Here is a 15,429-nt window from a genome sequence, read left to right as displayed (position 1 = left end):
TAGATTTTTTGAACTAAACCAAGTTCATTCCTCATTGTTTATACTTTCCTTCTGACTGGAAAGAATGTGAGGTGGGGATAAGGGGCCAGGGGGTTCGCTCGCCCCGGGACTCTTCCTACTCCATTAGATCGTCCTTCCTAATATGTTTGTTTCATTCTCCAGGACCGAGAGGTTATTAAGTATTTCATAGACAGATTAACACAGCGGCAGGAGGAAGCCACAAACACAAACAAATAGGAGGATGGTGCATTAATGAAATAGACTCAGCCTGGCGCCGCGGTCACATCACAGAGTCACCTTGAATTCCATTAAAACCCAAAAGAGAAGGTTCTCGGATCATAGAGAACAATATTTAACTTCTGCAATCTGGGTATAGACTGTTCTGCATTTATGATGCTGTATGAGAAGAACTACAACACCCAGCAGGCACCACAGCTTTTTTGCACAATAGAGAGAAATTAAGTGTTATCTTACCTTGTATCTTCTCGGGACCATAAGAGAAGACGAACTCCACTTTCCCATATTCTGGGAACCTTTCATCTGAAAGAGATCAGAATAAGATACTGTTACAATCCATTCCAATAATTTGTTTACATTTTTTTCCAAATTAACCACAATTCAATTTTCTGTGTCGTAGAGATTTATTTCTTGTAATAAACAGATCATTCATTATACCTAATGACCAACAAAGAACAAGGGGCCCCAGAGCAAGGTACAAAATGGGTCTCTGGATGACTCGTTCCCTCCATTCATGTGACCCTTGGGCCTTTACTCCATTCTCCATGGGCCCCAGGGCCCGCTGTATGGTATGTATGTGTCCTTGGAGTCCTTTTCCTATTGCCATCATGCAATGCAATGACCAAGAAGGTGGCGGAGACCCTGAAAGAAAACTGCACGGTGGGCTCTGCAGCATGCGAACGGCAAACCGCACTAAAAGGCAAATACAGGGCGGATATCAATCACGGTATGAACATACCCTGATATGTGGAGATTCCTCGCCGGGTCGGCCATTTCCTAATGAATGAATTACCCACTATCAGAATTGACAGTATGAGCTGTAGATATGGTGGACGTGCTGCGTTCCAGAGCCGCTATCATCAGCGGATCCTGACGCAAATCCTGACAGGGATACTGGGCATCAGATTCTCACGTGAGGTCCATTATGAGAATGACTAACAGCGACCTCAGAGGCTAAATTGGTTCCAGGTCAGAAGGTCACGAGCTGACGGCGACATGTTAAACCGGATCCGTGTCAGAGAAACAGGTGCGAGTGGCTGAAGTGGAGGTCGGGGCCGATCTTCAGTGTCATCCCCAAACTAACACCATCATGCTTACCCACAGTGCACTGCGGCGTTCACCTTCACAGAGCGGTGCCTGCCCAGCCACTTCTCAGTTATATCTGTGTCGGGAAAGCTGGTACACAACCAATATGGTGTTTGTAACTCAGCTTTCCCAGACTCCTGAGTGACGTATAGGTCCCAATAAAGTGATACAAGAGCAGGGGGATTATCAACACATTACCAAGAAGATTGGCCATGCAGGAGACTGGGAAAGCTGGGTAGTGACCAATACAGTTGCAATAAAAGCGAGCCAGGATTTGTAACTCAGCTTTTCCAGACATATAGGTCACAATAGGAATTGATACACGAGATCTGTCATGCAGGAGATCAGGAAAGCTGGGTAACCACCTTAGTCACAGCTCCCCAATGATTTGTAACTCGGTATCCCCAGTTAGGAGAATTTATCACTACATTATTAAGCATATTTGTCATGCAGGAGACTGGGAAAGCTAGGTGATATCCAATATAGCGGCAATAGATTTGGTACTTAGCTTTGTCAGACTCCTGAATGGCTGATATGTGCAGTCGTATACTGATTCAAGAGTCGGGGTTATCTATATACTGTTAGCTAAGCAGATTTTCTATGCAGGAGACCAGAAAAACCGAGTGACAAGAAATGTGGTCTCATTACCTCTCCTTAATGAGTTGTCAGTTTTCTCTGACTCCTGATTGATTTATCTGCCCAGATATGCAAGAACGGGAAGATAACTAAGCAGATTTGCCATGCACGCCACCATAGGGGTCTGGGAAGGTCGGCTTTTGAAGCAAATTCATCATTTATATTTAACTACTGATTTATACATCTTGTCCTTTCAAGCATTTTGCAGGGATTGTTGATCTTATTATTTGCATCTGAATGATCATTGAGCCATTTTATACCTCCTACCTCTTTTGACTCTATAGAGAACCCATAAACAACATCACCTCCCCGGAGGCTCATATATTGCATTTATTCCAGATCCAACCTCTGCTGCGGATTCCGACAGACCATTTGTCTGCAGCAGTAGTTGCCCGTGGTATGCTGGGAGTTGTAGCACCACAACTGCAGACATTCCTTTGGGATATGACAACCTGCCAGATCACCTTAGGCTACTTTTACATTTGAGGACGAGTGATCCGGCAAAACGTATGCCAACTGATGGCATTTGTCAGACTGATTAGTCTTAAAAATGCCTGATCAGTCAGAAAAATGCATTGCAATACCGGATCCGTTTTTCCAGTGTCATCCAGCAAAACAGATCCGGTATTTATTTTTTTCACATTTTTAAAGGTCTGCGCATGCGCAGACCGGAATGCCGGTTCCGTCAGTTCAGCAATTTGAATGCCGGATCCGGCACTAATACATTCCTATGGAAAAAAATGCCGGTTCGGGCATTCAGGCAAGTCTTCAGCTTTTTATTTCGTCGGAGATAAAACCGTAGCATGCTGCGGTTTTATCTTTTGCCTGAAGACATCCTGAACGGATTACTCGCCATTCAGAATGCATGGGGATAAAACTGATCAGTTCTTTTCCGGTATTGAGCCCCTAGGACGGAACTCAGCGCCGGAAAAGAAAAACGCTAGTGTGAAAGTACCCTTAACCGGATCCCTCAGTCCTCCGGATCACCTGAACTGTACCTTTAAACGCTTCATCCAAATCTTCCTTCCCGAACACGACCCCCAGATCGTGGATGGCGCACGTGTGGAACTGCACGCGGAATATGACGTCACGTGTCGGGCTGCGATACTTCTTGTGGTAACATTTTAGCTGAATAAGAAAAAGATACAATTAATGTAAACAAAATACAAAGAATTGTAACAATATGACATAGTGTTGGATTCTTAAAGCAACGCTGCACTACACAATAATTGCTTTATTCCAGCTCCCATGAGTATCATAACCAAGCTTTATCAGTCCCCTGAATGTTAACCCCTCTGATATTGCAGGGACATGGGTGCAGGCAGATTTACATGTTGGAGATTGCCAGCGGTTGTCACCCAGCTTTCCCTGAATGTTAAAGCTTCCTGTTTATGCAGTCATCCATCTCCCGCTCCCATAACCCTACAGGCAGATTTACCATTCAGGGGTCTAGAAAGTTGGGTTATAACCTTTTTAGGATCTGCATTGGTTTCCTTTCAGTTTATTCTGCTTCCTAAATTGCTAAATCAATGAACTGATTTAGAAGTGGGGTTCTTGTCAATGCTCTGCTAAGGAGATCAGGGGTCTGGGAAAGCTGGATGACAACCATCACTGGAGCCACAATGACAGCCCTATCCGTTGTTTTTCCAGATACAGAAATAACTGGGGATGATGCAAACACTTATATTTTCTGCAGCATGCTGGATTTTAGGGAGAAATGCTTTGTAAGTATCCTAGGGGAGATGCGGGAGGGGCAGTGCGGATGAGTCAGGAGATGCGGAGCGGAGGCTGCAATTAGAAGATCCATAACTGACATAGACGGTGATTTACTGTCAGCTGGCTTTCAGCACTGCAGATATAGCACTATGCGTTTGGCCCGTATCTCAAAGAACAGGGTGGGTGGGGGTTAAAGGTCAACAGCGGGAGGGTGACAAAGTGAACAGTGTCCTTGTAGGTTTGCTTCTGGAGGCAGCATCAAGTCCCTGTCACCGTCCTGTGCCACTGACATACACAATGGTGAGCGATTATAGCCAGAGGGGTGTTACTTCTTAAAGTGACCATGTGGGTAACACTTGTTCTACAGATTATCTGTCAGTACTCGATCCCGTGAAAAGAGTAGGATTTGCGGTGAAGGAAATATAAAACACGCCTTGAAATATTTTCAGGGGTTACTGATTTACAGGGATCCTGATTAGAGTTGAGCGGACACCTGGATGTTCGGGGTCGGCAGAACTTGAAAAAAAAGTTCGGGTTCGGGACCCGAACTTGACGCCGAACCCCATTGAAGTCAATGGGGACCCGATCTTTTGGCCACTAAAATGGCTCTAGAATAGCCCTGGAAAGAGCTAGAGGGCTGCAAAAGGCAGCAAAATGTGCTGAAGAGCATGGCAAATGTTCTGCAAACAAATGGGGATAGGGAAATTAATAAAAAAAAACATAAAAGACCTTAAAAAAATAAAAATTAGGAATGATGAAGGAGGAAGAGGTTGAGGAGGCGGTGAATGGGTGGATGTGGCGGTGTAGGCTCACGTGGCAGTCTAGGTGGAAGCGGCGGCGAAGGAGGAATAGGTAGCCAACACAGATGTGTGTTGGTTTGCATTTTTACATAGGGGTATCCCCCAGAATATTGGGACATATAAAAAAAAAAAAAAAGGAATCATTGCACTTGACTTGAGTACAAGAATGTATGTTTGATGGTGGTATAAATGTCTATTCTGCACAAGGTACAGACAAGTCCTGTGGGATCCAGGCCTGGTTCATTCTAATGACCGTGAGCTTGTCCACGTTGGCTGTAGACAGGCGGCTGCGTCTGTCTGTGATGACGCCCCCTGCCGTGCTAAATACACGTTCAGATAGAGTACACTGGCTGCAGGGCAGGCCAGCACCTCCAAAGCATACAGGGCAAGCTCTGGCCATGTGGACAATTTGGAGACCCAGAAATTGAATGGGGCAGAACCATCAGTCAGTACGTGTAGGCGTCTGCGCAGGTACTGTTCCACCATGTTTTTCAAATGCTGCCTCCTGCTAACACGCTCCATATCAGCAGTTGGGGCCGGTTGTTGACTAGCGCCTGGTACTGCAGTACCAGCCGTCATTTCTTTGCCAAAAAGGCAGTACCAGCCCTGCACAAACATGTAGAACAGAAGGTGGCCAATCCTTGAGCCTGTCGGTGTCTGCCAAAGTGCACGGCAGCGCTGATGTGTGGAGCTGTAACTACTGTCAGGGACAATACATGTCCTTTACGGCCCACTGGGTGAATGTGGTTCCTGCACAGCCACACCAAGAACTTGGCCAGGTGACGCTGCTTCGGCCTCCATGTTCTCACTCCGTTGGTCCTGCGACAATGTCCGCCTCTACCTCCTCATCCTACACCGTGTCCTCAGCCTCCACTGCAGGGACAATTCACAGTTAGTGATGAGCGGCAAGGGCGATATTTCGCGAATATTTGGGCGAATATTCGCCATATATTCGAGAATTTGCGAATTCATGATCTCCAGGCATCATTTTCTTGATTGCGAAAATTCACCTAAATTCGCATGAACTGGAATAAAAAAAAAATCGAATATTCGCGATTACGAATATATTTTGCGATATTCTAAATATTCGTGATTAAAATTCGCAATTCGAATATTCGTGATCAACACTATTCACAGTGCCCCACCAGCATACCACATGTATCACGCTGTTCTGCACCTCGTTTGCCTGGGACGAACGGAGTAACACAGGGGAGGAATTGTGCCATGTCCGTCAGCAAGAAATCGAATCCTGGCTTTCTCCGCGACAACTCAAAATTGGAACAATGGTGACTGACAACGGGAAGAACATGGTTGTCGGCGCTGCGTCAAGGAGGACTGAGCCATGCGCCCTGCATGGCACATGTGTTGAATCTGGTTGTCAAGCGGTTCCTGAAGTCTTCCACCCATCTTCAAGACATCCTAAAAATGGCCAGGAAACTTTGCATGCACTTCAGCCACTCGTACACCGCAAAGCAAACCCTCCTTGAGCTGCAGCGGCAGAACTGCATCCCCCAACATAGGCTGATATGCAACGTTTCCACCAGTGTTGATCGAGGATGCTCGGCCGAACACCAATACGGCTCGAGCATCCCGATGCTCGGCACATGGCGGTATTCGGCCGCATACCGCATGTGCTCGAGCACAATGCTCGAGTCTCCTCCCTGCTCGTTTGTTGGATGCTACACAGCCAATAAACGTGCAGGTAAGTACTGCCATTACTGTAATACGGTAGCCATGTTGGTTACTGGCATTACAGTGATTGGCTGGCCGGAACGCATCATCGGGTGCTATATCGAGAGATGACTGCGCTACTGTACGTGTGACATACTTTCAAGCATATATAACATTTAATATGAAGAAGGCGAGCAGTAAGGGAAAGGGAAGTGGCCGTGCTGCTGATGGTGCATGCAAAGCCCGTGGCCCTGGGCGCGTTGAAACTGTTCCTGCTGCCAGAGCACAAGAAAAACAATCATCCATGACACCTAGCTTCATGTCCCAGTTTTCAGGGTGGCGCAGGACACCACTCTTGAAGTCAGACCAGTGCAACCAGGTGGTCGGTTGGATTGCAGCAGATAATGCTTCCAGTCAGTTAAGCACCACCCTGTCTTCCACCAAGTCCAGTCTCAGTAGCCAAGAGTCTGGTCAACACAATCCTCACCCTGATCCTCCTTCCTCCCACCATGGAGAGTCTTGCCAAACAAGTGATCCCACACTCGGATATTTCGAGGAGCTCTTTTCAGTGCCATTCCTTCATTTGGGCCTCTCGACAAGCCCGCTTGAAGAGAGACATGAGATCTTGTGCCCCGATTCCCAAACTCTTGAGCATCCACAGACAGAAGAAGATGACGGTGGGGAACGGAAATTAGTGTTTCACTAGGTGGATGATGATGATGAGACACAGTTGCCAATAAGTCTACGGCAATTAGTGTCTCAAGAGTTTGATGATGAGGATGAGACACAGTTGTCAATAACTGAGGTTGTTGTTAGGTCAACAAGTCAGGAGGATGAGTAGAGTGAGGAAGTGGAAGAGGAGGTGGTGGACGATGAAGTCACTGACCCAACCTAGGGAAGGTGGCAAGCTGAGCAAGGACAGCAGTACAGAGGGGGAGGGATCCGCAGCACCGCAACAGGCTGGAAGAGGCAGTGGGGTGGCAAAAGGGAGAAGGCGGGCCACACCAAACAGGCCCGCAACTGTTCCCCGGAGCACCTCCTTGCGGCAATCTCCCTTGCCAAGGGGTAGGTGTTCTGCAGTCTGGCGCTTTTTTTTGCAGACAACAAAAGAATTGTAATTTGAAACCTGTGCTATACAAAAATGAGCCGGGGCGTGAACACTAGCAACCTCACCACCACCAGCATGATCCGCCACATGGCATCAAAGCACCCTAATAGGTTGGCCGAACACCTAGGTCCACAATAAGTGTCTGCGGGTCACACCACTGCCTCCTCTTCCCCTGTGTTACGTGCTGGCCAATCCCCTGTCAAAGGCGCAGGCCCGGATGCCTACCGCCCTGCACCTGGACCTTCGCAAGCACCATCTGCGACCACATCCACTTCCGTGTCCCAGCGCAGCGTACAAATGTCCTTACCCCAGGCATTTGAACGCAAGTGCAAATACCCAGCCACCCACCCACCCACAGGTCATAGCACTAATTGCGCAACCTTCCAAATTGCTGGCCCTGGAAATGTTGCCATTTAGGCTTGTGGACACTGAGGCTTTCCGCAGCCTGATGTCGGCGGCCGTCCCTCGTTACTCAGTTCCCAGCCGCCACTATTTTTCACGGTGTGCAGTCCCAGCCTTACATCAGCATATGTCCCGTAACATCACCCATGCCCTGACAAATGCAGTTACTGGGAAGGTCCACTTAACCACGGACACATGGACAAGTGCTTTCGGCCAGGGAAACTACATTTCCCTGACGGCACACTGGGTGAACGTTGTGGAGGCTGGGAGCGAGTCGTACCCTGGGATGGCACAGGTGCTACCAATGCCAAGGATTGCGGGCCCTACTTCCATCAGGGTTTCCGCCACCACCTACGTTAGTGGCTGCAACCCCCCCTTCTCCTCCTCCTCCTTCACTTCCACCTCTGAATTCTCATCTTGCAGCACCAGTCAGCCATCAGTCAGTAGCTGGAAGCAGTGTAGCACTGCAGTGGGCAAGCAGCAACAGGCCGTGCTGAAACTGTTCTGCTTAGGTGACAAACAGCACACCGCCGCAGAGCTGTGGCAGGGGATAAGAGACCAGACTGAGCTGTGGCTCTCGCCACTCAACCTAGAACCAGGCATGGCTGTGTCTGATAATGGCAGTAACTTGGTGGCAGCTTTGGAGCTCGACAAACTCACACACATACCATGCCTAGCCCACATGTTGAACCTAGTGGTTCAGCGGTTTCTCAAAACCTACCCCAATTTGCCTGAGCTACTGGTGAAGGTGCGCCGCATGTGTGCCCATTTCCGCAAGTCATCGACAGCTTCCGCCAGTCTGACAACGCTGCAGCAGCGCTTACAATTGCCAGCTCACCAACTGTTGTAAGACGTGATCACACGCTGGATCTCGATGTTCCACATGTTGGCCAGGCTTTGTGAGCAGCAGAGGGCAGTAGTGGAATACCAGCTGCAACATGGTCGTCGCCTTTCCAGTCAGCTTCACAAGCGACGAGTGGGCATGGATGTCTGACCTCTTTAACCACTTAAGGACCACATGTTTATACCCCCCTAAAGACCAGGCCCTTTTTTACAAATCGGCACTACACTACTTTGACCGTTTATTGCTCGGTCATGCAACTTACCACCCAAATGAATTTTACCTCCTTTTCTTCTCACTAATAGAGCTTTCATTTGGTGGTATTTCATTGCTGCTGACATTTTTACTTTTTTTGTTATTAATCGAAATTTAACGATTTTTTTGCAAAAAAATGACATTTTTCACTTTCAGTTGTAAAATTTTGCAAAAAAAACAAGATCCATATAGAAATTTTGCTCTAAATTTATAGTTCTACATGTCTTTGATAAAAAAAAAATGTTTGGGTAAAAAAAAAATGGTTTGGGTAAAAGTTATAGCGTTTACAAACTATGGTACAAAAATGTGAATTTCCGCTTTTGAAGCAGCTCTGACTTTCTGAGCACCTGTCATGTTTCCTGAGGTTTACAAATGGCCAGACAGTACAAACAACCCACAAATGACCCATTTCGGAAAGTACACACCCTAAGGTATTCGCTGATGGGCATAGTGAGTCATAGAACTTTTTTTTTTTTGTCACAAGTTAGCGGAAAATGATGATTTTTTTTTTTTTTCTTACAAAGTCTCATATTCCACTAACTTGTGACAAAAAATAAAAACTTCTATGAACTCACTATGCCCATCACGAAATACCTTGGGGTCTCTTCTTTCCAAAATGGGGTCACTTGTGGGGTAGTTATACTGCCCTGGCATTCTAGGGGCCCAAATGTGTGGTAAGGAGTTTGAAATCAAATTCTGTAAAAAATTACCTGTGAAATCCGAAAGGTGCTCTTTGGAATATGGGCCCCTTTGCCCACCTAGGCTGCAAAAAAGTGTCACACATCTGGTATCTCTGTATTCAGGAGAAGTTGAGGAATGTGTTTTGGGGTGTCATTTTACATATACCCATGCTGGGTGAGATAAATATCTTGGTCAAATGCCAACTTTGTATAAAAAAAATGGGAAAAGTTGTCTTTTGCCAAGATATTTCTCTCACCCAGCATGGGTATATATAAAATGACACCCCAAAACACATTCCCCACCTTCTCCTGAGTACGGCAATACCAGATGTGTGACACTTTTTTGCAGCCTAGGTGGGCAAAGGGGCCCATATTCCAAAGAGCACCTTTCGGATTTCACAGGTCATTTTTTACAGAATTTGATTTCAAACTCCTTACCACACATTCGGGCCCCTAGAATGCCAGGGCAGTATAACTACCCACAAGTGACCCATTTTGGAAATAAGAGACCCCAAGGTATTCGCTGATGGGCATAGTGAGTTCATGAATTTTTATTTTTTGTCACAAGTAGTGGAATATGAAGACTTTGTATGAAAAAAAAAAAAAAAAAAAAATCAGCATTTTCCACTAACTTGTGACAAAAAATAAAAAATTCTAGGAACTCGCCATGCCCCTCACGGAATACCTTGGGGTGTCTTCTTTCCAAAATGGGGTCACTTGTGGGGTAGTTATACTGCCCTGGCATTTTCCAGGGGCCCTAATGTGTGGTAAGTAGGTAAATGACCTGTGAAATCCTAAAGGTGCTCTTTGGAATGTAGGCCCCTTTGCCCACCTAGGCTGCAAAAAAGTGTCACACATGTGGTATCGCCGTATTCTGGAGAAGTTGGGGAATGTGTTTTTGGGGTGTCCATTTACATATACCCTTGCTGGGTGAAGAAATATCTTGGCAAAAAGACCACTTTTCCCATTTTTTATACAAAGTTGGCATTTGACCAAGATATTTCTCTCACCCAGCATGGGTATATGTAAAATGACACCCCAAAACACATTCCCCAACTTCTCCTGAGTATGGCGATACCAGATGTGTGACACTTTTTTGCAGCCTAGATGCGCAAAGGTGCCCAAATTCCTTTTAGGAGGCATTTTTAGACATTTGGATACCAGACTCTTCTCACGCTTTGGGGCCCCTAGAATGCCAGGGCCGGATAAATACCCCACATGTGACCCCATTTGGAAAGAAGACACCCCAAGGTATTCAATGAGGGGCATGGCGAGTCATAGAAATTTTTTTTTTTGCACAAGTTAGCGGAAATTGATATTTTTAATTATTTTCTCACAAAGTCTCCCGTTCCGCTAACTTGGGACAAAAATTTCAATCTTTCATGGACTCAATATGCCCCTCACGGAATACCGGGGGGTGTCTTCTTTCCGAAATGGGGTCACATGTGGGTATTTATACTGCCCTGGCAATTCTAGGGGCCCTAAAGCGTGAGAAGAAGTCTGGAATATAAATGTCTAAAAAATTTTACGCATTTGGATTCCGTGAGGGTATGGTGAGTTCATGTGAGATTTTATTTTCTGACACAAGTTAGTGAATATGAGACTTTGTAAGAAAAAAAAAAATAATTCCGCTAACTTGGGCCAAAAAAATGTCGAATGGAGCCTGACAGGGGGGTGATCAATGACAGGGGGGTGATCAGGGAGTCTATATGGGTGATCACCACAGTCATTGATCATGCCCCTGTAAGGCTTCATTCAGACGTCCGGATGCGTTTTGCGGATCCGATCCATCTATCAGTGGATCCGTAAAAAATCATGCGGACGTCTGAATGGAGCTTTACAGGGGGGTGATCAATGACAGGGGGGTGATCAGGGAGTCTATATGGGGTGATCACCCCAGTCATTGATCACGCCCTGTAAGGCTTCATTCAGACGTCCGATGCGTTTTGCGGATCCGATCCATCTATTAGTGGATCCGTAAAAATCATGCGGACGTCTGAATGGAGCTTTACAGGGGGGTAATCAATGACAGGGGGGTAATCAATGACAGGGGGTGATCAGGGAGTCTATATGGGGTGATCACCACAGTCATTGATCACGCCCCTGTAAGGCTTCATTTAGACGTCCGATGCGTTTTGCGGATCCGATCCATCTATCAGTGGCATCCGTAAAAATCATGCGGACATCTGAATGGAGCTTTACAGGGGGGTGATCAGGAGTCTATATGGGGTGATCACCACAGTCATTGATCATGCCCCTGTAAGGCTTCATTCAGACGTCCGATGCGTTTTGCGATCCGATCCATCTATCAGTGCATCGTAAAAATATGCGGACCGTCTGAATGGAGCTTTACAGGGGGGGTAATCAATGACAGGGGGGTAATCAATGACAGGGGGGTGATCAGGGAGTCTATAATGGGTGATTACCACAGTCATTGATCACGCCCCTGTAAGGCTTCATTCAGGACGTCCGGATGCGTTTTGCGGATCCGATCCTCTATCAGTGATCCGTAAAAAATCATGCGGACGTCTGAATGGAGCTTTACAGGGGGGTAATCAATGACAGGGGGGTGATCAGGGAGTCTATATGGGTGATCACCACAGTCATTGATCAATGCCCCTGTAAGGCTTCATTCAGACGTCCGGATGCGTTTTGCGGATCGATCCATCTATCAGTGCAATCGTAAAAATCATGCTGACATCTGAATGGAGCTTACAGGGGGGTAATCAATGACAGGGGGGTAATCAATGACAGGGGGGTGATCAGGGATTCTATATGGGGTGATAACCACAGTCATTGATCAGCCCCCTGTAAGGCTTCATTCAGACGTCCGGATGCGTTTTGCGGATCCTATCCATCTATCAGTGGATCCGAAAAAATCATGCGGACGTCCTGAATGGAGCTTACAGGGGGGTAATCAATGACAGGGGGGTGATCAGGGAGTCTATATGGGGTGATCACCACAGTCATGATCATGCCCCTGTAAGCTTCATTCAGACGTCCGGATGCGTTTTGCGGATCCGATCCATCTATCAGTGCATCCGTAAAAATCATGCGGACATCTGAATGGAGCTTTACAGGGGGGTGATCAGGGAGTCTATATGGGGTGAACACCACAGTCATTGATCATGCCCCTGTAAGGCTTCATTCAGACGTCCGGATGCGTTTTGCGGATCCGATCCATCTATCAGTGCACATCCGTATAAAATCATGCGGACGTCTTGAATGGAGCTTTAACAGGGGGTAATCAATGACAGGGGGGGTAATCATGACAGGGGGGTGATCAGGGAGGTCTATATGGGGTGATCACCACAGTCATTGATCACGCCCCTGTAAGGCTCATTCAGACGTCCGGATGCGTTTTGCGGATCCGATCCATCTATCAGTGGATCCGTAAAAATCATGCGGACGTCTGATGGAGCTTTACAGGGGGGTGATCAATGACAGGGGGGTAATCAATGACAGGGGGGTGATCAGGGAGTCTATATGGGGTGATCAGGGGTGATCAGGGGCTAATAAGGGGTTAATAAGTGACGGGGGGGGGGGGTAGTGTAGTGTAGTGGTGCTTGGTGGACTTACTGAGCTACCTGTGTCCTCTGGTGGTCGATCCAAACAAAGGGGACCACCAAGAGGACCAGGTAGCAGGTATATTAGACGCTGTTATCAAAACAGCGTCTAATATACCTGTTAGGGGTTAAAAAAAACACATCTCCAGCCTGCCAGCGAACCGATCGCCGCTGGCAGGCTGGAGATCAACTCTCTACCTTCCGTTCCTGTGAGCGCGCGCGCCTGTGTGCGCGCGTTCACAGGAAATCTCGCTCACGCGAGATGACGCTATTGGCGTTAGCGTAGCCTGGGGGAGCCGCCGCAATGACGCCTTTCGGCGTTACAGTTGCGGGAAGTGGTTAAAGGTTTTAAGAAACTTTGAGGAATAAACACAGATGATGAGCGGCGATAACGCTATTATCAGAATACCCATCCCACTTCTGTGTCTACTCAAACGCTCGCTGCTTACAATTAAGGCCGACGCTTTGCATGTGGAACAGAAGAGGTGGAAATGGGGGAAGAAGACATTACACAGGGTGATAGCCAGACCACCCTCAGTTCGTCTTCTCAGCGCAAATTGGATGATTATGATTATGAGGAGGAGCAGGAGACGGTTGACTCCGCTACAGAGGGTAGTACCCATGAAAGTTTAATTCCATCTGTTCAGCGTGGAAGGGAAAAAGTGGAGGAAGAGGATGAGGAGATTGAGAGTCATCCTCCTGATGACGACATCGAATTCTTGCCTGTTGGGACTCTGGCACACATGGCTGACTTTATGTTAGCCTGCCTTTCCCGTGACTTACGTGTTTTACGCATTTTGGCCAACACCGATTAATGGTGTTTCATCCGTCTCGAACCCGCGCTACAAAGAGAACTTCTCATCTCTCATACTGTGGTGGAGAGGACAAGCAAAATGGTGCAATACCAGAAGGTCCTTGTGGAAAAATTGCTCCAAAAATTTCCAGCTGACAACGCTGTCGGCAGAGTCGTAGTCTTGGGCAACCGGGGAGGGGAGACGAGGGGAACACACAGCAGTTCCAACAGAGGCAGGGCAGCACTCTCCAAAGCCTGGGACAGTTTCAAGACACCCCGCCAGCACCCTCACTCTGAGGCGCGGCCTAGTGTCCACAAGGAGGGAAACATTTTGGAAGATGGTGAAGGAGTACATAGCAGACCGTGTCAGCGTCCTCAGTGATCCCTCTGTGCCTTACAATTACTGGGTGTCCAAGCACGAAACTGTGCTCTACACCTTGGAGGTGCTGGCCTGCCAGAATTTTTGTCAGAGGCGGGTATTTAGTGCTGCTGGGGGCATAATAACTGATAAGCGCATCCGACTGTCAACTGAAAATGCTGACAGGTTGACTCTTATAAAAAGAACAAAGCCTGGATTGCCCCTGACTTCTCTACTCCACCAGAGGAAAGCGGCTGAACATAAAGGCACTCTAAATGTGTTTTTTTATAATGTACTGAATACACTGTATTCCCATGCACCCCTCCACCACTAAAAAGGTTATATGGTTCAATCTTCCTTTTCTCGTCCTCCTCCTCTTCCATCATATCAACATGCTGATTAGTCTGTCCTCGCTCTAATGTTTGTAGAGGGTTAGCTCACCAGCAGGCCCTCACTTACAATCTTTTAGAGGGTCAGCTCACCTGCAGGCCCTCACATGTAATGTTTTTGAGGGTCAGCTCACCAGCAGGCCCTCACTTACAATCTTTTAGAGGGTCCAGCTCACCTGCAGGCCCTCGCATGTAATGTTTTTGAGGGTCAGCTCACCAGCAGGCCCTCGCCTATAATTTTTCATGGTAAGCTAAGCAGCAGGCACTCGCCCCTAATGTTTTAGAGAGTCAGCTCTGCAGCAGACCCTCACCACTCATGTTTTAGATGGTCAGATCAGCAGCAGACCCTCACCCCTAATGTTTTAGATGGTCAGATAAGCAGCAGGCCCTTGCTCCTAATGTTTTTGAGGGTCACCAGCAGGCCATCAATCATCATTTTTCAAGGGTGTGTATGATGCCCTCCTTTATGTGTAATAAAGGGTGTATTGGAGTGCGGGTTCCTTGCAATTTTTGGCAGCCCTTTCATTTAGTGCATAGGCTTTATGAGTGTAGGAGTCTCACTACCTGAACTATTGTACCACAATGTGAATGAGGCCCTCCATTATATGATATACAGGTTGTATCGGAGTGCCTCTTCCCTGTAATTTTTGGCAGCACTTGCACTTTATATACAAGTAAATATACAGGAAAGAATGTTTCCTAACAATTTTTCCTCTAAAATAGATTTTATCTTCAGTTTTGTGCGTATTATTGTCAATCTGTAAAAGTGGCATACTACTCGGACAACATCGTTCCCAGCAGCGACCTAGGAGTCCAAGATGCATCCAGACATCCTCCCCAGGCTGTTCTCGAACCATTTTGGTGGTGTTTCCATCCATTTCTGACCTTTTC

At 47.1% G+C, this 15,429-nt stretch overlaps 1 protein-coding gene across 15 annotated transcripts in view; it reads right to left on the bottom strand.

Moving 5' to 3' along the window:
• The window catches only part of TNS1 (tensin 1), a 423,340-nt gene that overhangs the window by 78,960 nt on the left and 328,951 nt on the right, over positions 1–15,429 (bottom strand). For all 15 annotated transcript variants that reach the window (XM_040439494.1, XM_040439493.1, XM_040439496.1 and 12 more), the window contains 2 exons: positions 2,958–3,087; positions 475–540 (listed from right to left, as the gene is read on the bottom strand). In XM_040439494.1, the coding sequence (XP_040295428.1) occupies positions 475–540; positions 2,958–3,087 (196 nt within the window). The remainder of the gene's footprint in view (positions 1–474; positions 541–2,957; positions 3,088–15,429) is intronic.

Source organism: Bufo bufo, chromosome 7 (genome assembly GCF_905171765.1).
Source record: "Bufo bufo chromosome 7, aBufBuf1.1, whole genome shotgun sequence".
Lineage (NCBI taxonomy): Eukaryota > Metazoa > Chordata > Amphibia > Anura > Bufonidae > Bufo > Bufo bufo.
This window is presented reverse-complemented; position numbering and strand designations above follow the sequence as displayed.